The following is a 23498-nucleotide window of genomic DNA, read 5'->3' as shown; positions in this document are numbered from 1 at the left end:
TTGGATACATGGGTTGAGGTTGCGACTGGTAGCACCATCTGCATCATCTGCTGGAACACAGGTGCACTGGCCTCTCCTCCCCACCCCCTACCCTGACTTCCTTTCTCTTCATGTTATCTAGGTCTCTCCCAGAGTCTCTGTGTTCCCTTCATATTTTCCGAGCAGATCTGTATCAGTTCATCCAGGGACAATCAGAATGTAACTCTGCTCGTCTCTGAATGCCAACTGTGGACTTGGGGTGGGTGACTCACAGGCAAGTGCTTAACAAATGTGTTTGGTGAGGGTGCAGATGGACATGCTATCTGCATTCCTGAGAAAGGAGCAGATAAAATTTTAGAGACAACAAGTATTCCAAAATAGACCCAGATGTCCTAGAAATCTCACCTTTTATTACTGTGATACCTATTCTTGGTTGTCAACTGGACTATATCTGAAATTAAATCTAACCAAAGCAGCTAGGCACATCACCTTCAAGGGATTTTTCTTGATTAGATCATTTGGGGTGTGAAGATCCACCTTCAGTCTGAGCCATGCCTGCTGGTGGCAGCCAATGAAAAAGGCATGAAGAAGGATACCCCGACCCTTTGCCTGCTTTCCTGCTCTCCGTGAAAAGCCCATTTCCTCACTAGCATTAGAGCCTACATCTCAGATTCTGACACACACTGAAGACCAGCCAAGACGTCCAGTGTCATGGGATGAACAAGTGTTGGATCCTTGGACTTTCTCCTGGGAGACAGCCATTGGCAGACGAGTCGGATCACAGTCTGTAAGTCATGCTATAACAAAATAGTGCAGAGATGCCTCTTACCAGTCCTGTTTACAATTACATTCAGATGGCTGGATAGAGGTAAAGTACACACACGCTAGGCTTAGCGATGTTCAAATAATCTTAGGTTTGCAAGTAGGAGATGAAAGAGGTGAACATCAGGAGACTTTTTCACCCACAACTTATACCTATGCCTTGTCCTGGTTGTTAGGTGGCTTGCAGCTCCAGTATCCTTCCATTCAGGGTGTCTTTCCTAGTTTTCTCTCTAGGAGACACCTTCCTGCTTTCTTCCCTCTAACACATGTCACCAACATAACCCCACAGGCTCTGCCTTCCTGTGCTCCACAGTGGGGCTCACAATAGCATCCCCATTCCTACCTGTTGGTGTATTTCATTTTTTTTTCTTCAGTCTCATCATGTATCCCCAGCTGCCCTTAAACTTGTTACATAGATCAGGCTGGCCTCAAACTTGCCATGATCCTCTGCCTCTACCTCCAGAGCACTGGACTAGCAGGCATGTAAGACCACACCCAGTTCCCATGTATTTGCTTTTTATGGTGCTGGGGATTAAACCCAGAGCCCTGTGCAAGTATTCTAACACAAGTAAGCAAGAATTTCCCCACCTTGCCAGCCCCATTCCCAGTGGGGTTTTTGTTGTTGTTTTACCTTGCTGGCTTTCAGGATGTTGATCTGTTCTTCATATACCGTATCCCTGTTTTTCTCCAGAAAACCATCTGAAAGGTACTCCACCTGGAGCCATGGCAATGGAAAAAAATAGTCAGTGCTTCAGGGGCTCTGGTAGCCTCTTAGGGTAGCTTCATCTCTTCTATGGTATTTTCTATAAGAGCTAAGAGTGCACGGGTCATGTACATACATATTTCTGACTAAGATCCATCTCTCCTGACACTCCTCATTCCATATCAACTGAGATTCCACCCAGTTAGGATTCTCACCACAGCCACAGCCAGTGTCCACGGGGCTTATAACAGCCACAGTTTCAACACATTTTCACTGCATCAGTTCAGTGTCCATATCACCCTATGAGCTGGGTATTATTTTTATACACGTCCTAGAGAGAAGGAACCGAGGAAAATCTGATATACAGAGATTTACTCAGAGGCTACTGAGTATTCATTTGGCAGAAGAGAATGCTTTATTAAAAAGGAAAATCCCATGAGAGAAGGCCTCTTTAAGGCTCTATGAAAGCATTTTCTTCACCATGGCCCAGATGCATTGAGTCAGGATATGCAATGACATGCATTTTACCACCTGAGAATTCAATAGGAACCCATTTAGAGAGGTTCAGAGTCTATGCCCAACACTGGGATCAGCATGGGCTACTCCAGAAGGAATCCCAATATTGCTACCTTGTTTCTGCTTTTCCCTCTTTTATCTCAGGCTCAGTGACAGCAGACCCTGCTCTGTTGCTGCCATCTTCCCAGGAGAGCAGCCCTCCATTACTACCTGCTGTGCACGTGAAAGGCAACTGCAGTAGCACAGGCTCTGCTTGGGCCTAGGCTTTGACAGTTGGTAAACTAGAGATGAGCCAAGGGGAGGGTGGGAAGAAATCTTCAAAGAACCTACCTTCAACATCAGGTCACTGGAATTTGCAAAAACAACTTCCTTAGCCTGGAAACTATTCTATGTACTGTGGATCTAAGGTCTGTCCCAGGTCAGTAAAGAGGACAGTTACCTTGTCTGCAAAGTGGATGACAATGAAGGCCGTGTTGGACATGCGTGGTTTCTGGAAGTGCTGGCTGCTGGAGTGTCGTTCATAGAGTTTCTGGGCCCAGTTCTGATCAGTTCCTTTGGGGACCTGGAGAAGCATAAGACCGGATAGAGTGTTTGGTGAAGAAGGACAAGGCAGTGAAGTATCCTGGCAAAGGGTTGGAGTTTGGGTTCAGCTCTCCAGCCAGGACTCCAACTGGACAGTGATAAGAACAAGTCAACCACGGACTCTTATGACCCTGCTACGAAAGGTCACTGACTGGCTGTGTGTGGACTGACATCCATGGTAGGGCATTTAGCCCCAAAGAACAAATTAGCCAGCAGAAAATGCAAGTCCAGGGAAAAGACGAAGATGGCTACAAAGTCATAAGGCAGAATCCTGTCCATGGAATTGTCTGGAGATGCTCCTGTCCCTGCAGCACCACGTTCTTGCTCACTCAGAAGACTGGCATAATTAGCCTATATCCTTCCCCTAGCTCATCCATACTATTGCCCTGGCTCAGCTGCCTGTTCTTCTGAAGCCTTTCCAGGCCATTTCTGGTCTTGTGTCTCTCTTCTTGGGAATTCCTAACACATAGGCATATTATTACAACTCACCATCAGCTTTTAGTTACTACATAGTATAAATCCATAGTCACAGGTCTGTCTCAGCTCTTTCCTCACCCCTCAAAGGGCTGAGAATTGTTTTCTGGCCACCTTGAAATGCTGATCTAGACGTAGAGGGTTCACTATGTGACAAATTCTCAGGGCAGCTTCTTTTGATGGCTTCCAAAGCAAGCAAGTAACTTGCTTCCTTGAAGCTCCAGCACAGACTGCTGACTGTGCTCTGAGGCGCCGGCTGCTTCCCGGCCTTCATCAGAGAAGTTTCTCTTTGCAGTAGGTGGTAGCTAATGGAGTCACACAACTGATCCAAGTGTGGGTTCTACACAACCGTGCAGTGCCCAGCCCTAAGTAAGTTACACACTAACATGGGGCTGGGGGTGTACACGCTCAGCAACATCCTGGAAGAGAGGCTGGAAAATAATATAAATGTCAGAACTCTTGGGGGTGTGCCATGAAACAGTGACTGGTGTCACATGGCGCTGCAGCCATGAACTCACTGATGCCTTTCTGACCGGCTCAAGAGTGGACCCATTATCAGGTATGGGGGAGTGACTCATAAGACTCCACCTCTCACTAGAGTGGACATATAGGTGCTAAGATGGAGGGACTCATTTTCTTCAGTGGTGTAGCCAGTGATAAACTGCCCATGTTCCAGTAAAATATTACCAGCCCTTACGCGCACACACACACTCATACCCAAAGGCACTGATGTAGGAGGGGGCTTGTTTGAAGAAGAGTTTCAGACAGAGAGAGAGAGAGTTTCAGACAGAGAGAGAGAGAATTTCAGAGAGAGAGAGAGAGAGAGAGAGAGAGAGAGAGAGAGAGAGAGACATGGTGCCTGCTGTTGAAATGACCAGTGATGACAGGGTCTTACCCAGGGAGACATCCCTCATGCTGTTATCCTGACAGCCCCTGACAGTTCTGAGTTTCCACAGCTTGCTGACTCTCCTTCATTACTTCACACTGTACCTTCAGATCAGGCAAGGTTGGAAGTGACCCTTGCTGTGTCCACGCAAAAAGGCTTTACTCAGTAAATAACATATGCTCCAAAAAGGAAAATGCTTACAGATGTGGGAACAAACTTCTTAGGTCCTTTGTAAGCAAACTGATTTTTCCCCCCTCAGGATTCAATTTGGTGTAACTAGCACTGAATTCCCTGCGCCAAGTGGTATAGGAGATTCAAAGAGAGAAACCTCTTTCTTGAAGGAGGCTATTAATTGTGTCGGTCAGACAATAAAATGTATTTAATTCAGCACTTTCTATATATACTCTTTTATACATCTCCGAGAGTTCTGTTTTAGAACTACCAGGTGTGGGTGAAAGAGGTGTCAGCACAGCTGGGCTTGTCAGGGCCAGGCAGGCCAGAGCTGGGAGCAAGAAGGACCTCCTGGGGCTGGCCCAACTGGGTCAGACAGAACTACAAAGAGAAGCTCTTCTAAGCAAATGCTGAAGTCGGCTAGCAACCCTTGACAATGCACTTGGAACTTCAATGAGAAAATTCTATGATCCTATGTAGTTGCTAATTGAGACGGGCAGGAACAACCAGAGGACACCAGTGATCCGGGTCATGTGTACGTGCATTTTCTGACTAAGAGCCATCTCTCCTGTCACTTTTCATTCCACTCAACTGAGATCATCCAGCTGCGATTCCCAGTTAGGATTCTCATCACGGTCATGGCCAATGTCCACGAGGCTTATAACAGTCACAGTAGTTTCAACACATTCTCACTGCACCCTATGAGCTGGGTATTATGTTTATACCAGAGAGAAGGAACCAAGGCAAACAGGTTAGATAAGACATGAAGCTTGGATGTAGTAGGCCTGGGGTCCAAGTCAGGGAAGGCTGGCTCTAGGACATCTATTCAATACCCTGCTTTTTGGCCTGACAACAGTATCTAAGGCAACTGTGAACACAGGGTCAGGTGAAGTTTTTTTCCAAAAATATTTTCACATATATAAATTTTAATCAGGCATTGGGGTGGGGGAGAAAATCTTGTATTTGAACACAGCCTGGATTATAGCTATCTTTAGCTCTAGAGTGCACAGGGGGCCAAACCCTTAAAAAGGAGTCCATATGTGACTACATATTCCTTACACCCCCCCTTAATGCATCGTGGAGAACCCTGGCTCAAGAGCCTGGGTCTAGTTCCATCCCTCAGAGTCCTAAACCCTCTGGCCTGTGGTGCTGGCTGTCACTTCTCAGGAAGTCTCAACCCATCCAGAACAGGCAACTGTATGGAGACAGGAGAGGTGACAGGCAGAGGTGCCCATCCACTCACTGCAGGGCAGTGAGGATGCTCTGCAAGTGATGTCTGCAGTGCTGAGCACACAGAGAGCCACTTAACTGTATGCTTCAAATGCCCACACTGTGTGCATTACATCTCAACAAAGCTCCTAAAACACTTTACAATTAAGATAAAGTAGTATTTTTTAAAGAATTATTTATTTTAGGTATATGAGTACACTGTCGCTGTCTTCAGACACACCAGTAGAGGACATCGGATCCCATGACAGATGGTTGTGAGCCACCATGTGGTTGCTGGGAATTGAACTTAGGTCCTCCGGAAGAGCGGTCAGTGCCCCTTACCGCTGAGCTATCTCTCTAGCCCAGTAGTATTAATTTTTTTTAAAAAAGAGACTGTGTTGGGGAATGGAAACCTCTCTCTAATGTCCTTGAATAAGGATTATTTCACTACAAACATTTTTCTTGCTTGGGACATCACCTGGGACTAAGAGGTGACAGCTAAGGTCTCTGTGACCATTGATTCACCCCTGGTTTTGTTCCTGTCCCCCTGGGCAAGGCTACAATGACAGCTTACTTATATGTCATCTTGTTCCACCCTATACTTCTGCGCCCTCCCATCTGTCCCCTGAAAACTCACAAGTCATCCTTGCACCAAGCATCCCCAGGTACTTGGTCCTGAAGAAGTGCTATGACTGCTGCTGCCACCTCCTCCTTTCTGGTTTTCTTTTTTTAATTTTTTTAATTTTTTTTATTTTGTGCTGTGTTTTGGTTTTTTTTTGTTGTTGTTGATTTGTTTTGTTTTTTTTTTAAAAACAGGGTAGCTCTGTTTGGCCTAAAACTCTGTGTACAACAGGCCAGTCTTGAAATGACTCTGCTTCCTGAGTGTTGAGATTAAAGGAGTGTGCCACTGTGTCCAGCCTTGTAGAACATTTCTGTCCTCTTGGTGTCAGAGCCCAGCTGGGCCTAGGACTCAGTGGTCCCATAATTTTCTAGGGAGTGGCTGCTTCTTGCACACCTGACTACACTGCAGTGCTACTTGGGGCTCAACGACGCCCCCCTCTGCAAATACCCATGTAGTCAGCAGAACCATCTAGTCACATCCCCTTCTCTACCCCCCCCCCCCTTCACCGGGGGACGTTGGATCTCTTGTATCAATTGAACTTCACTTTGCCATGCCCTGTGGATATGATTTAGAGTGACAGTCAAGGGCAGACCAAGTTTCCCTCTGAGAATTTCTCCCATGGGCTGAGACTCTGCTCCCATCTGGAAGCAGGGATGCAGGGTACTGACCTGGCAACCCTCTATTCGGTTAAGGTTCTTGACTTCAGCAAATACACCTGTACCTTTATTACTCCCCTTCCTGTTCATAGAGGCTACTCCCATGCCCACATCCTACCAGCCTGTGAGCCTGCAGAGGCCTCCTTCTCTCCTTCACAAAGAATCCAGGTTGCCAGGCAGAAGATTAAAAACTGCTGTAGGGGTAAATAAAGTTTTCTCACTGGAAAAGAACTGGCCTTACCTGAGTCTCATCCCCAGAATAACCCTCCACCCCACACCCTACCCTCCAGTTTAAAAAGACAAAAAGGAATTCCTGCTTGAATATTGTGAGTCTCAGTATCTTTCTCCAGCTCTGCACTAGGAAGGTGATCTTCTCCTAGGGAGGAGGGCTACCCTCCTGGCCAGCATCCCATGTACTCCTATCTCTAGGAAGATTATTATAATCTCCCCAAACAGACTCGAGGTGTTTGTTTTTATTTTCCCATTGTTGAGATCCTTTACTGTCCCTGTCTGTTCAAGCTGGGCTCCCCCTCCAGCTCAGCATCCTGAGACTTGGGGTGGGGTGGGGTGGGAGTACCAAGTTGTGGATAAAGAAACCTCTGAAAGCAGGCCACCCAGGTGAGGGAACAGGAGGGCAGATGCTCCAAGGTCATTGGCCAGCGTCACTATGACCTTGAATTGACAATCAGGAAAATGAGTATTTGCTCAGCTCTCCTCAGGATCCACGGAAGGAAAGATGCAAGCTTTATGGCAGAGAAGTACAAACCTATCACATCCTGTCAAGGAGACCACCTTGTTCCCTACAGAAGCAAGTGACAGACATGCAGGAGAGTAGAGTAGAGAAAGTGTCCAGTCTGAACATGGCTTAGGGGTAGGCTGGCATGTGATCTCATGTCCACCGCAACCCCAAGACCATCCTCTAGTGCACTGGGGACAGCAGAAGCTTGTGACTTGGTCTGACTGGAGATGCTCAGGCTTTCTCCCCCCCTGAAGGAACTAAACTGGTTTGATGAGTGTCTCTTCCCTGACTCCCTGTAGCTCCTGGCCTCCTTCACAATGGAGGATGACTGAGAAGAATCCCTTCAAGGCCATATCTACACTTCCAAAGGAAAGGCAGTGGCTGTGAGCTTCCTTCAACATCTGCAAGACCAGGCTCCCTGCTGGCTGCTTTGTGCCCTTAGCTCCCTCCTTGTTTGGTTTTGTGTGTTCTCCCACAGAGATCACAGAACTCAGCTATTTAGTGCCCACTGCATTATTCTTAGAGGATCTGAGACAAGGAGGAAAAGGACATGTCTGAGGTGGCCCCTACAGGCAGAAGGTGCCAGGTTTTCTGGGTGCCATCAGCAGCATGGAAATCCCCCAGTCCTCTTAGGACCATGGTGTGGTGACACCCAGAAGAGTCCAGAACAACTGTCTTCACCTGTGGGTTGCAAACCTTTTGGAGGTCACATATTAGATATTTACATTAAGATTCAAAACAGTAGCAAAATTACAGTTATGAAGGGACAAAACTAACTTTATGGTTGGGGGTCACCCCAACATGAGGAACTGTATTAAAGGGTTACAGCATTAGGAAGGTTGAGAACCAGTGCTCTAGAGACTCCTACTTTTGACATTTTGATGTACCATCTCCAAACAGCAAAATCTGTCCCGTTAAAGGGTTCATTTGGGTGATTTTGACAAATGTAGTAGCTTCTGTTGTCTTAAAGCCCACAGCTGCTAGACTCTGTTTCAGATTTTACACAAACTCCTGATGCCTAGAACAACGTCACCATACAAAATGCTTTCACATTGCAGACTTTTTCCTCTTAGTCCTTAACTTCGTGACCACCTGGCCTCCTCTTTCACACCTGTGACCCAGCTATAGGCAGCACTGCCTGGTGTCTTGATAGTCTACGTCCCCACTAGCTTGATAAGTGGCAATTAGAACTTTTAGCAAACCTTCCTTTCCAAGGAGCGGTGAGACCCCATGTGGAGACACAACAGCCAGGCAGCTCAGTGTCTGAAGCACCTCTTTCCTTATTACTACTCAGTTACCACTCCAATGCCCCAAGCTTATGTGCCTCTCTGCCTGTGTGGGACTCTTGACTCCAAACACAGGCTGTGCCTGCATCTCTCCCTGGGCCCTGGTGCCCCTGGTGCCCCTGGTACCCCTGCAAACACTGTCTTGTTGTTTGGAGGACTTTGCTCTCAAAATATAGCATAAGGTTTATGTAGATCACAGATTATGGCAACTGAGATTGAAAAGGTGGATTTCAAGCAGAATACCCTAAGAATGTGTACCCCACACGAACACAGAACAGAATACCCCAGGAATGTGTACCACCAAATGAAGACAGCAGGGGGACCTAGGAGCACTTCCTGGACTAGGGTAGGACCCCTGGGGGTTATCCTGCTAACTGCCCATGGTTTGCTTGTCTGTGTTCTCCACTACTGTTAGCTGCTATGTGCTGGCATGCTGCTCCTGAACTCACCAGTTCCCCACCCAGCGTTACTCTGGGGTTCCCTCAGGGCCTTGCATCATCCCAGCACTGTGTGTAATGGTTTCTGTACCAGCTTCAGACAACACGGCTGGAGAAGCCCATGAGCAGCCAGGTTTGCTGGCAAAAGGAAGTGCAACTCGTTGCAAACCACACAGCTGCTCACATCTCAGAACAGATTGTCCTGAAGCACTGAGGGGTTATTGTGACAGGCTGTGAGTAAATGGGATATGAAAGGGCACCTTCCCTGGGAGTTCCTGATTTGTGATGCATTGATTCTTCAGAGAGCCAGAAAGAACCATCCTCTATGGTTCCTCAGAGTGTGGCTTCATCCCCTTAGCTCCCAGAAGCAGAGTAGAGAGCTGTAGTCAGACTAGATCCTGCTACCCAGGTAGTGGAGGTCGTTATTGATAGGAGTCAAGGGCCTAGGGGGAGGGAAGCATGGACCCAGTTGGGTTTTGGCTTAGGAAATTAGGAGGGAGCTACAGAAGAAGGCAAACACAAGGGCCTGGGCTTTGACTTTGGCCAGTGGCATTCACTCCAGGGGCAGCTGTCCCACCTTGACCACAACTTCTCATGTTGGGCAAGCCTAGACAAGCAATAAACACCTGGGATTCTCTCTCCTAGGCTCTGACTTTGATGTTGAAGCTCATGTCTCCACAGAGATGCTAAAACCATTTAGAGAGCCTGGTGTGGTAATATATACTGGTAATTCAGCATTGGGATGGATGAGGCAGGAGGCTGTTCATTAGTTAGAGGCCAGTCTGAGCTACAAAGAGAGTTAGTTCTAGGACATTCTGGGCTCCAGAGTAAGACTTTTGCCTCCCACTTTCTCCCTGCTACCCCAAAAATTATGAAATACAAATGTGCCAGCTATAGGACTTAGTGTATTTTCTACTCCCCCCCTCCAGACAGGGTTTCTCTCTGAGTAGCCCTGGATGTTCTGGAATTTACTTTGTGAACCAGGCTGGCCTCAAACTCAGAGACCTACCTGCCTCTGCATCCTGAGTGGGATCAAAGGCATGTGCCGCCACTGCCAGGGGCTGGTAGAGGTTCTTTAGTTGAGACAGGGTCTCAGTAATTAGCACAGGCTAGTGTTGAACTCTTTTTAGTCTAGGCTAGCCTCACTCTTGAGTAGTTCTCTTACTTCAGCATCCTGAGTGCTGGGACTATGAGTGTGCACCAGGAAATGCTTCAAGAACACCCTTCTGGGAAGGAAACTCCTTTTCTTCCATAAACGCCCAGCCACACTCATTGCTCTTGCAGAAAATTGTGGGGAAACTGAAATCAAAACAACTGGTTCTTCTCTTTCTAGATCAAGCCATATAAATTCTGTTTCTTTTTGATAAAGGAGAGAGAGGTGGAGAGAGAGGTGTTGGTACACGCTCATCTCACTAATCAGTCCAAGAACTAAGAGACGTTGTCAATATCAAATTCAGTCTCTAGCAATCCATAGTGCAGGAGACCAAGGACATTGGATAACTGACTAAAGTTGGATCTCTTCACCCTACATCCTACTTGCCAGGAGCTCCCCTGTTATTGGCACAATCCTCTCTTATACCAGAAAAGTCCAGAAAATGCAGAGCAGGAGGGAATCTGTCTCTTACCATCCCACAGATTTCTACCATTCACAGCCATCTGATACTCTGAAGACCACCCCAGGTTCCTGGGTCCCTCCCTCTCTGGAAGAATACCTATCTGGATGTTAGCTGCATCTTATACTTGTGAGACAAATGCATACCACCAACATAGCCCAAGAGAAGCATGCATTGACTAGGGTATATATCTGCTAGTTACATCAACAGGTTCTCTTTTAGCTAGCATGGTGGATGCCAATGCTTTTTCCAATCAGATTCAGTTCCAGGTAGGAGATCCCACTGGTTCTTTGTACCACACAGGAGGCTTCTGCTAAGACCTAGACCCCAGCTACTCAATGACTACAGGAGCAGTATTACCTTACACTCCTCATCCAATAGGTCCAGGATACCCAGCTTTGCTTCTATGAGGTCTATACATGGTTGATTGTCATAAAAGTCAATCAAGGTCCACGGGATCTGCTCCTTCATATATTCTTCTTGCTCCAGCTTAAACACATGCTAAGACAAGAAACAAAAGGCCAAGGTGAGTGCACTGTGAACACACCTGGAGAGTAATTTTCCCTAAGCTCTTATTAAATTCTGTCTTGGAGGATGGCAGGTAAGTGCCACAGAAGGTCTGGTCGCTAACTCACAGTCATGAGCAGAAATGGCAAAGCACAGGTAGGTAATTTCTCATTCCTGCCTTGGGATAGTAGAATCCTACATGTGTTGCTGGACTCTCGACAACTAAAGGGATTGTGCATCTGACCTTCAGTTCCCTAGATACCCTGAAAGCTCAGGCATGGAGACAAAATCAAGGGACATTTATTTGCTTCTTGGAAGCATCACCAAGAGGCAAACTAAAGGGAAGGTCAGAGCAGAATCACACCAATCTCAGAAGAGGAGTGGCCTGGATGTCATTCCAAGGGGACAGTGAGGTCCTGACCCCAGCTACCCAGGTCATACATTGAGCCTACCGAGTTGAACTGTTGCTGGAGCTTTTCATTGGCATAGTTGATACAGAACTGCTCGAAGCTATTAATCTCGAAGGTCTCAAACCTGTAGAAGGAAAGAGGTAAAGCCACAGGTAAGATACACCACCCACCAAGTATTCCCTGGGAGGCAACAAGGCTGCCTCCCTCCCTTATGTTAGCATCGAGTTGCCAGGTTCTGCCCTGTGCACAGACTTCTGTTGCAAATATCAGTGCTAGGAATCTTTGAAAATTGGAAACAGAGGCATTAAGTGCTTTCTTTTCAACTGATAAAGAACTGGGCGTAGGAAATCACAGGGAGGACCAACAATGCTCAGCCCTGATTCTGTGCATCCTGGTAGGTCGTTTCTTGATGATTTTTAAAGAAAAATCAAACTCATATTTTTCCTCCTGTTTTTATCAGTTAACTTTTCAATCTAAAAACACCACCATGCTATCCTTCAATGGTACCGGTTTTAGGTCTGTATGGGTCTGCAGGGTAAGACCTGGGAAATTGCAGGGGTTCCTGGATTGGGGGCAGACAGAACAGACAGGTCTGCTGCTACCTTTCAAACCTAGGACATGTTTCTCCAATTTTCAGAAACTCAGGAGCTGACACGTAGATGTATCAACTCACTAATCCCCAGTGAAGGACATTTGGTTCTTTATCATATGCTGCTATCAATACTGTGGCAATTTTTATATACCTCCTCAACTCCATAATTCTTTCCTAAGGTTATTTATCCAAGGAGAATTACCATGTTAAAAGCTCCCTTCGTTGGTGTGTGGGTGTTGTATGTGATGTGCATGTATGAGCAGGTGGTTATGAAGCAACATGCGCCTGTGTGTATAGGGAAGAGGCCAGAGGAGAATGGTAGGTGTTTTGCTCAGCCTCTCTCTACTTTGTCAATAATTCTGAGTTTTCAATCTTAGCTATTCTCATTGGTGTAAGGTGGAATCTCAGGGTCATTTTGATTTGCATTCCCCTGGTAACTAAGGACTTTGAACATTTCTTTAAGTGCTCCTCGGCCATTTGAGATTCATCCCTTTTGAATTCCCTGTTTAGCTCTATAACCCCATTTTTGATTGGGTTGTTTGGCTTTTGGCAGTTAGCTTCTTGAATTCTTTATATATTTTGGATATTAGCTCTCTGAAGCTCCTGTTGGTAGCAAGTTCCAACTATTTTTCTGCTTCCACCCCCATGACATCGGGGTTTTAGTTACTCATATAGCCATACCCTTCTTTTTCTATGAGTGCGGGGAATTTGAACTCAGGTCCTGCTGCTTGCACAATAAACACTTTTACCCACAGAAGCATCTGCCCAGTCCCTAGCACACTGTTTTACAAAAGGCAGAAGCAGGCACCAGAAAGGTACAAGTAGATTATTTTTCTACCTGTGCCTTGCCATGAATGAGTGTCATCCTAACACCAGTCAATAGTGTTATTACATAATTTCTACTGGGTTGAGTTCATCTATACCAGTAGGTTTCAATATTTTGATGCATTTAAAAAAATACAAATGTCATATATAATGTATCACAGAGATCCAAATAACATTTTTTCAGAAAGATTATTTTTTAAACACATAGAAGTTCAGTGTTTTATTTAGGTCAGTCTATTTCCTCTCCACACCTTGCTAGGAGCATTACCACAGTCTTGCTGTTAAAAAATGTTTGGTATGATTTAAAGCCCACTCCACAAGATGGAACTCATGCCTTGTACCATTAACCAAGCCACAAACTAGTGACTGTCTAGGTCATAAGTCCCAGGAGAAAACCCAACACTAATGAATCTGCTAGACAGACACAGTAATAAAGTGTCTCCTCAAGGTCTTGGCTTTACACCTATAGATTAGCAAGTCTTTCAGCCCTCATTAGAGAAAGGTTCTTTTTCCAACAGTTAATAGTGACCTAAACCCGACCAACATAAAACAAGAGTCTGGGATTCCCAGCTCTAACTGGGACAGCTACATCAGGATCCATCTCAGAAGAGATGGTGGAAAGACTGTAAGAGCCAGAAGTGTTGGGCAGTCTTAGCTGCACATGACAGTGTCACTGCACACGTGAGCTCACACAGAACCTGTACTGCAGTGGCTCTCTGCTTTATACATCAAGCTCAAAGACTGCAGAGGCCCTGCTCATCAGCACCGTTCTTGTTAGGGTTTCTATAACTGCAATGAAACACCATGGCCAAGAACAACTTGGAGAGGAAAGGATTTATTTGGCTTACATTTCCACATCATTGTTCATCATCGAAGAAAATCAGGACAGGAGCCCAAACAGGACAGGAACCTGGAGGCAGGAGCTGATGCAGAGGTCATGCAGGGTGCTGGTTACTAGCTTGCTCTCCATGGCTTGCTCAGCCTGCTTTCGTATAGAACTTAGGACCATGAGCTCAGTAGTGTCCTCACCTACAATGGGCTAGTCTCTCCCAAGTCCCACAGGCTTGCCTATAGTCCAGTCTTATGGTGGCATTTTATAAACTGAGACTCTCTCCTCTAAGATGACTCTTGTTTGTGTCAAGTTGACCTAAAACTATCAAGTACAAGCACCTACTAGACACTAAGATCAAGGGCTCTGTGGGTTTTCCTTTAATCCCTCTAACAACCAGGAGTGAGGGTCTCTCACTAAATTCACTCTACAGATGAGGAAGCCAGGATATGAGGAAATTAACCAAACTACCCAAAGCCAGAGAGTCACAAAACCAGGGTATTTGCACACAGAGAATCTAGTCAAAATCTGAGAGAGGCAAAAGTATGCTTTAGAAGGAAGAAGAGATCACTTGGAAAGGCTGTGAACAGAGTATGTTTGGAAGGAGGAGTATCTGAGGCCTGGGGTGTGGGAGAGAAGAGGGACTATCAATAGGGAGAAGATGGAGATACAGGCTTCATCTGGTCTTCTCCATCACCGCCAGCAGCCACTCCGCCCTCCCAACCCCCACTTCTAAATACGGAAAACTGAATTTTCCATCTTTGCAAGCACTACTTTCAGGAAGGCATGGCAGTCCTGTCCCTGGTGAGGGACTGACCATATAGTGGTGGGGAGATAGCTCTCTGTGCTGAGAGATTACCACAGGTAGATTCATCAGACCCATAACAGGCTCAGAGCAATGTTTCAAAAGCCTCGGGGTCTCCCCTGACACCCCCACCAAGGTCTACGACATGGAAAAGTGGGAAATCACCTTCAGATCAAAGGAATCAATTGCTCGGAGACAGCCATGTTAAAGTACAGCCTTTGGATGCCCACGTGGGAAAAATGACTCCAAGTTAATAAAACAAGATCAAAGATTCAAGTGCTATGATGAGTCACAGCCCCAGTAGAACAGACCAGGCAACAGCTATTACTCCACAAATGGCCCTTCTAGTCCAGATAGTGCTTCTGTAGACTAAGCTACATCACTTAGAACCTAAGTCCACCCCCACTTCCAGCCACAGTGATAGCTGATGACAGCCCAAGCCTAGAGGAAATTTAATTAATATAACCTACAAGGAAGATTAAAGAGCCAGCCCAGCAATTGGCCAGATAATGGGCACGGGGTGTGTTGGCAGAGCCAGCCCTGGCTGAGCTCTATGGGCTGAAGATTTAAATATCTCCCACTTGTCATTTTTTAAAGGTTTACATTGGTAGCACTCCACAAAGAACATTCTCATTAATTTGAGATGGCGGAAATTAGCTCATAATTTCCCTGTTTCTAAGATATTATCTGGTAACAATTCCTCTGCCATCTAGCATAATTACTGTAAGGCTGGAGATGGCTGAGAAGCTTGGGACTGGGAAAATGAGTAAGACACCTGACCTCAGGAACACACAGCCAAGGGGAGAGGACAATGCTTTCTCTCCAACCAAATTATATCTGTAGTAATTCTATCCACCAACAGAAACAACTCTGAAAAATAAATATACTCTTAATCCATAGCATTAAAATGCCATAAGCAAATATATGCAAGTCTATACAAGAGGGCACAGGATCTGTCCTGAGAAAAGTTTGACCAAAATGTGCAGGTGGGAGGAAGGTGTGCGTACACACAGAACTACCTAGTTCCTTATCTTCATGGGGACGAGAAAATGCCCACTCTCGGGTACCATGCTCTCCAAATCCAGCCAAACTTATAAGAACTGCAAATAAAGAGCAAGCCATGATCCCTTTGCTCCAAAGGACTACCAGAAAGCTGTCGAGAGGCTGTCGTCACAAGCGAGAACCTTTCGGGGGGGGGGGAATATTAACTTCATCTGGTCTAGGCTTTCAGAGGTGAGGTTACAGTATTGGGTGGGGGCTGGGAATAGACAGAGGAAAAAGTGGAGCCTCATCTGAACACTTAATTATGAGGAGGAGAATATTCAAAAGGACTACAAGATATGCCCAACCCATGGGTCACATGTGGCCATGGATAGGTGTGAATACATCCCCGAATGTAAAATCGTAAACTTCCTTAAAACACCATTTTGTGACTTTTGTGTATGTGTTCCTGTGTGTGTGCACACGTGTATGGAAGTGAACATACATATATATGCTGATGCATGCAGAGGCCAGAGGTCAATGCAATGGTCTTCAACCACTTCACCTTATTTTAAAGACAGTTTCTTGCTCTCTCACTGAACCTGAGTCTCAAGGATTCTGTTAGTGTTTAGCCAGTGAGCCCCACACCAAGGGTCCTCACGCCTCTGCCTCCTCAGCACGCCCAGCTTTTTTATTTAAAGACATGGATTCAAGGTGGAAGTGGTTGGTTGGGAGTGGGTGTATCTTCATAGAAGCAAGGGGATGCGGGAGGGGGGATGAGAGATGGGGAGAAGGGGCTAACATTTGAAATGTAAATACATAGAATATCCAATAAGAATGATAAGAAAACAAATGCTATAAAAGGTGCTGACATTAAAAAAAATCAATCCAAAATTAGGTTCTTGTGCATGGATGTCATGTGCATCACCAATGGAGCCATCTTCCCACGATTTTCTATGATAACTGAGGATTGCACAGTTCTCCAGCATAAATTCTGTAGATAATAGCACTATTCTATAATGGCCAAAGGGTGGACACTGCTGCGTGAGTCTGGAAGACTGAACGTGGCCTTAGAGTATCCCCAGATGTAAAGCTGTCTTCATAAGCCAAGGTACACAAGATGAGCAAACCGTGTGACCTGTGAGGTCTAACTCCCTACGCTGGCCCTGAAGCTGACAATGTCCTATGACCTTCTGGGCCACCAAGGACTGGGCTGCTGTCCATAGGACAAAGGGTAAATCAATAACAGTTTGTGACCATAGTCATCTGCACTGGAGAGTGGATTTAAAGCAAAACAGACCAAGGACACAAAGATTTTCCTTCACCAGAGACATGAAGGCAATGGGTTCACCACTACAGGACAGAGAGTCTATAGAAGAGAAACAGAGTAAGGGTAACTCAGTGTCCACATTCAGGACATGCACTAAATTCCAGAAACCTAACAAAAGCAAACATTAAAAGGACCTGGAGTGTACGGTGAAACCCAATGAACACCATTCATACCGGTTCTGGCATACATGTGATCAGATACTTCAGGCTCCCCTGCCTTGACTTCCCCACCATGATAGATTCAACTTTGAACTTTGAGCTGAGATCAACACTTTGTCTCTTGGTTGCTTTTGTCAAGAGTATTTTACCATAGCAAACAAACACACACACACAAGACAGCAAATCCCGTTCCCTTCTTCCCAGAGTTCAACCTGCTGACTTCTTGCAGTGTCCTCAGAGTGACACGTCTGTTTCATCCTGAACTGTCCTGTCCTCTGCACAAACCAAATGGCTAGAGCCAAATCCTGGCAAAGCCAAGGCCTAAGATTAAAACAATAACAACAACAACAATGTGTATTTCTTCAAATCGAGCCATTTATTCCTTGATTCCTCAAGGAAGGAAGAGGAATAAAAGATTAGCTCTGTAACTAGCAAAGCCAATCGAGGTAAATGCTGGCTAGTCAGCATGAAAGGAGATTCCAGCCAAAAGCTGCCAGCCTGTATCAATATCCAGCCCTGCCTGGCAAGAACACCCCATGGGGAGTTTCTTAGGTCCTTAGTTAGAACAGCTTGGCTTGGCATAATTGCTCTGGGTACTGCCCATCTTGCACTATTTGGAGAACAGACAAGGGAGCTAAAGAAAGAGAATTGTTCTTATACCTAGGCACTGGGTGTCTGGAACTGGTCTGTTCAAAGGCACTGTCCCTCAGAGGGGACAGTGGTTAGCAGGCCACCACAGTCTTTAAGGGAGCCACAGCCTTTTATACTCTATGAGCTACCTCCCAGTCAGTGCAGACAGACTGGGTGCTTGCTTGGATCCCAAGTGCTTATTTCAGAGTGGGACTTTGTGAAATCTTCACATTCATAGGTTAAAATGAAGCAGCTTACTCATTGCCCAGAATTCTTCTCAGTTCTAATTCCGTGCTGAGATTTAAGGCTGGCCTTCAGGGCCACGTTTGGAAGGAAGACCTGGAGGCACCAGGTTATAACATCTGATCTTATGTCTCTTAGTTATTTTTAAGTTACTGTAATAAAATTCCACAACAAGAGTCACACAGGAAGAAAGGGTTTTCGGTGCATAGTTGGAAGTTACTGTCAATCATCTGAAGGAAATTATAGCATCTGGAGCCTGGGCAGGTAGTCACACTGCATCTTGCAATCCAGAAGCACAGAGCAATGAATGAAATTTACATTTTTGTATTTAAATTTATGTATATGAGTGTTTTGGCTGATGTCCACCGAGATCAGAAGGCATTGGGTTCAGTTACGACATTGGACCCGTCACACTGGAGATACAGGTATGTAAGCAACCATACAGGTTCTAGGAATTAAACCCAGGTCCTGTGCAAAGCAGCAAGTGTTCTTAATTATTGACTCCTCATCTCTCCGGCCTTAACACCTTGGGTATTTTTTCCCATCTTGACTGTCTTATACCACCTCCGGCAGAAAACTTTTCTGGCTGTATAAACATGCATGACCTCTTCTCACATTGATGCCAGACACTGATATCTTCAGCATCAATGTGAGAAGAGGCCTTTGGTCCAGGGAGGGCATGTTTTCCCAATGTAGGGGAATGTTAAGGCAATGGGGTGGAGAGAGTGATTAGGAGGGAGTGCACCTTTGAGAAGGCAAATGGAGGGGGAGGGAGAGGGGGGATGGGAGTGGAGCAGGGAAAAAGGGATAACATCTCAAATGTAAATACAGAGTATCTAAGAAAAATAAAAATAAAGCGGATTCTCCTTTATGCCACCCTCAGGGGTTCCAGCAATTCCCGCCCACCAAGCTGTGCTTCCTTCCAGTGTCCCTGTTCTTGCAGCACTGCAGTCTATGGGGCTGGGTTGCTATTTTAAGACAGAAGCAGTACTTTTAGGAGAACGGAGTCTATTCTTAGCTTACAGAGGTCAACGCCATTGTGAGAAGAAAAGATCAAGAGGGATACAGCACTGTCCACATAATTTCACATGAGTCTAGACGGGTGTGAGGCAATGATGCCAACAAGACTGGCTCGAAGCCTCCCTTGAAGCCATAGGAACAGCCAAGAGGGGCTGTCATCTGCAGTCACGCAGCTCTTGGTGGAAGCCTGGCTAAAGAAAGCCAGTCTCCTGATGTCTCGCCATGAGTACTTCCCTCCAAGCTATGTGGCCTCACCCTGAAGAGATCAGTCATAAATAAAAGCCCGTCTGTCCCCTCTAGATTCCAAAAAGAGAATCCACACAAAAGCTAGCATACAGCACTCGTCTATGCAGAACTGGGCAAAACTGATATTAAAGCAACTACCCCGGTTGAGGACAGATCAAGAAGTTGATTGAAATAGAACCTAGTAGATACAAAAAGTGAGGAGGCTTCTAGAATGAGAATGTGCAGCCCATTTCCTTCTCTGGGTCTGTTTCCTAGCAGTAAAAATACGTGCCTAATCTGACCCTGGTGGTATACAGTTGTCATCTCTAACACTGGGAAGCCCAGGCAGAAGGATTTCAAGTTTGAAGCCAGTCTAGGCTACATAGTAAGACTGTATCTTAAGAGAAACAATGCAATCTAAGTTTGTGACAGGGACAGGGATATCAGTGTTTTGATAGGCCATATTATCCCTTGGGAACTGTCACCTGTATTGTAAGACACTTGGCATGTCTGGTTTGGGGTTTGGCAACAACATCCCCAAATGCCCCTATACCTCATTAGTTTTCCTGGCTGGAACCAATGGGAATCCACTGAACCTATTGCTGGCTCCTAAATGCCAATAAGCACATACTTATGAACATCAGGTAGAGTGAACCCTAAGGGTGCAGGCCTACCCATAGATATCCAGGACCCCAATGAAGGAGTGCTGCTTCAGAGAGGTGTGCAGAGCCTTGTTGATGTGCTCCACAATCCAAGAGAACAGCTGGGCATAGATATGCTTGGCCAGGGCATTGCGTGCGTTCACCACTTGCTGCAGGGACATGGTCTTGATGTAGGTCTCTGAGGTGGTGACAAGCTTGCGATGACACAGCCAGTGCTCCATCTGACTGTGCTCTATTCCTAGCAGGCGGCAGAAGTTGCTCAGGTGTTCATCGTGAGGCTGAGGAAAGGAAGACAGGGTCAGGAGAAGAAGGGGTGACAGGTTCCTTTGCATACTTTCCATCCTACCAGAGACCAAGTGCCTCCCGGCAGCCATGGAACCCCGGCTCCACCCTACCAGTTTAGCCCCCACACCCCTACCTGTAGAGCCTGAGTGGTATTGCTTGAACTGATCCTCACACCCGCCAAGGACCATGTTACAAAGACTTGGAACAAGGTAAAGCACTGCACACTGTGCTTGTGCCCTTCCTGATAATTGGGAGAGGGGACAGCACTGGTGAAGGGAGCAGCCTATAAACTGACAGCTTAGGAATGAGGGAGCCTTCCAGAGTCAGGAGCCAGGAAGTAGTGGGTGCAAGCTGAGCGTGCAGCTCGCATCTGCAGAGGGCACGGGCACTACACCCAGAACTCAAACAGTTCTCGGCCTCCCACTCAAAGCCCTTCACAAAAAAAGCTATAGGACTGCCTAGCATTCAGCTGCCTCTGGTCCCTAGGCTTTAGCTCCACTTCTGTAATAGAGACCAGATTGGTGACTGTCTTATGGGTGGGCAGGACATGGGAGGCATCCTGGGGTCTTACGTTCTGGTTCTGTAAATCATATGTGACTTCAGTGGGTGTGTTCCGATGGGCTGGGAAGAAACAAGCCCAAGACCTAGGGGACACATCTCTCAGCAACCACATGCAAACAGACTCCACAGCATACCTAGCGGCTTCCCACCACAGAGGGCCTCCTTTGGGTCCTGGCTCGTGCTTACCAGACATACCACCTGGCTTTTGGACTCGAAGAAACCTAAAGTCCCCACAGGGACATACCTCACTTTATCAAACCATCTAAGTCTCCTGCCCATCAGGAGACCCCACAGAAAACCTCTCATCCCTGCGGTTATCCACACCGTCATCTTGTACTTGGCAAAGTGGTTAAGCCAGCTTCTTAACTCTGAGGCCAGAGGAGAGTCTGTTAGATTCAGAACATGATTTCCTCGTGGTGCTAGTTCACTTAAGGGTCTCAATTTCTGATGAGGCTGAAATGAGGGATTATTTAATAAATCAACATAGACGGTGTTATAACTTCCCCCTTCACATCATATCTGCAGACCTTTTGCAGCTCAATATGTAGTCATCCAGCCAAAGCAAACATTAATATGAAGGATGTTAGAGAAGAATGCCCCTCCCCCAAATCTCCAGAACAGTGTGTTCCCCAAACGTGGGTAGGGACCCAGTCTGGAGAGAGCGGTACCCAGTGTCAAACCAGGTTCAGCCCAGCTGAGCTCATGAACACCAGACATCAGGCAGGTTAAGCAGAATTCCCAGACTCATCTGAGCCAAGAATCCTCACCTCTGGGGTCAGGCTCAGCTTGGGAGCGGCCATTCTTTTCTCTCCTGGTTTACTCAGGCTGAGGAATGTTCCCTGACAACAGGCCTCTTGAGTGGAGAGACTTGTCCTCCCCACTCACTAAGCAGATAACGGTGTCGTGACTACTTCTGGCCACAGGTTCCATCTGTAGTCACCCTACCTGTGCCTGCTCCAACATAACGTTACAGTTCAGGATAGAGTTTGGAGTCTGCTTGGCAGTCAACAAGTTCATAGGTGGCAAGTGTCTAATTTGCTCATCTGACCTATTTTTAGGGATTTCTTAATTGCTAGGCACACACTACAGACGGATCATCTGACATTTCAGTGCTTTGCTTGCAGCAAACAACGTGGGCCTGCTCTCAGGTGTGCCCTCTTCTCCCCTCCTTACCCCTCCACTTCCTGCTCCTCAGCCCTCCTCTCTCTTGTTGGGGTGTGGCAGAGACAGAACCACAGTCAGGGAGCTAGCTCTTCAAGAGCCATTAGGGAGCAGGTTTCTAGACACCACAGTGGGACTGTGTTCCCACCCACTTCTGACTGTTGATTAAAGGCACTAACAGAAACTGATTGAACGTCATGCAATTACATTTAAGCATAATTAGATGATGATAAGCCGATTAAAAGAGTCAGCATTATAGACAGCAGCTTAGTTTTATGGGCCTGCATTGCCAAATTCAAGGGGGAAAATGGCCTCTGGTGTCCAACTAATTGGGCAGTGTTTCATCTCTGAGGTAACCCTGGCAATCATGGAACACATTCCCAAGCCTTAATTAAAAGTAAGAAGTCCAGAGCAGGAGGAACATGGCTGTAAGTAGACAGCAAACCCACCTGTGGACCAGAGGAGCACAGGGAGGCTCTGCCTGAAAGTGAATCTCAGCAGCGGACTTCTTGAGCTCACACTTGGGCTGAGCACTGTGTCCAGGACCACTGGGTCACTAGCAAGTGTGTGTGGGGGGGGATGGGGAAGGGTGGCCCAGGTCTTTTGGTTAAAAAGAAAAAAATTCAGTTGAGTAAGAGAAAGTGGTATGGGATAGAACCCTGCCTGCACCTGTCCTGGCAGGGATATTATCATCCTGCCATTTAAGAGGTTCCTCTCTCTGGGCTCTATTTAGGTTTTCTTGGGCTTTATTGGGTATTCCTCTGCATAGGAAGAGGCATGTTCTTAAGGTCCATTCTGGCTCCAACAACCAGAATAGTACTAGTTTCGAAGTTCTCACCATCAGCTCTGAGTGAAGGCCTTCGTGCAGGGCCCTGTTCTCCCTCCACTCAGGGTGCAGAGGGGGAAAGGGACGTAGGGAGGTGAGGGAGCATCTCTAAAGTTACATCCTCAAGAAATGGTGGAGTCAGGATTTGAGCCTGGCAACCCTGATGCTGTTATGACTCCCACGGCCTAGACCTTCAACCCATGCTAACAACCCTCCCATTTCAGGCCATCTCAGCTGTCACCTGTATCCTCTGTCCATTTTTCTTCCAGTGTGTCCTGATGGTCCCATCTTTGTGCAGACCTCACAAATACATGGTACCGTAGTCTATCGAGCAGAACACAACAGATGTGGCCCTATAGTTTAGTGGTGGAGGTGGGAACAGGCAATGATAACAGTGATTCCTTCCCTCCATGTAAATGCCCAGGAGTGAAGAACTAGTCATAATATCAGAGACACCGTACCTATGAGCCCAAGGCTAGACTTTCTACAGAAGTGGTCATGGTCCTCTAGCACTGATGCTCAGGGCTTTGCTTCCTCACGGGTACCGCCTGAGCTCTGTCTCATCCACACTGGCTTCAGTTTTATTACCACTGAAGCCTAGACAGCCTCAGTGAATCACCCCGATACCCATTCTAGAGTGTCTGCTGGGACCTGCACATGTGACCCTGCAAAGGTGACTAAGAACACAGACTTACCACCCTGCAGTTTGGAAGAAGAGGGGAGAAGAAGAGGGGGAGGGGAGAGAGAGAGAGA

The 23498-nt window shown here is 46.5% G+C and overlaps 1 protein-coding gene across 2 annotated transcripts in view; it reads right to left on the bottom strand.

The window, feature by feature from the left end:
* The window catches only part of MYO5B (myosin VB), a 288648-nt gene that overhangs the window by 86366 nt on the left and 178784 nt on the right, over positions 1 to 23498 (bottom strand). For both annotated transcript variants that reach the window (XM_080920007.1, XM_080920008.1), the window contains exons 10-14: positions 19925 to 20190; positions 11655 to 11736; positions 11056 to 11196; positions 2460 to 2582; positions 1433 to 1516 (exon numbers count right to left, since the gene is read on the bottom strand). In XM_080920007.1, the coding sequence (XP_080776133.1) occupies positions 1433 to 1516; positions 2460 to 2582; positions 11056 to 11196; positions 11655 to 11736; positions 19925 to 20190 (696 nt within the window). The remainder of the gene's footprint in view (positions 1 to 1432; positions 1517 to 2459; positions 2583 to 11055; positions 11197 to 11654; positions 11737 to 19924; positions 20191 to 23498) is intronic.

Source organism: Micromys minutus (genome assembly GCF_963924665.1).
Source record: "Micromys minutus genome assembly, chromosome: 8".
NCBI classification, from domain to species: domain Eukaryota; kingdom Metazoa; phylum Chordata; class Mammalia; order Rodentia; family Muridae; genus Micromys; species Micromys minutus.
The sequence above is the reverse complement of the archived record's forward strand: the minus strand, read 5'-3'. Positions and strand labels throughout refer to the sequence as shown.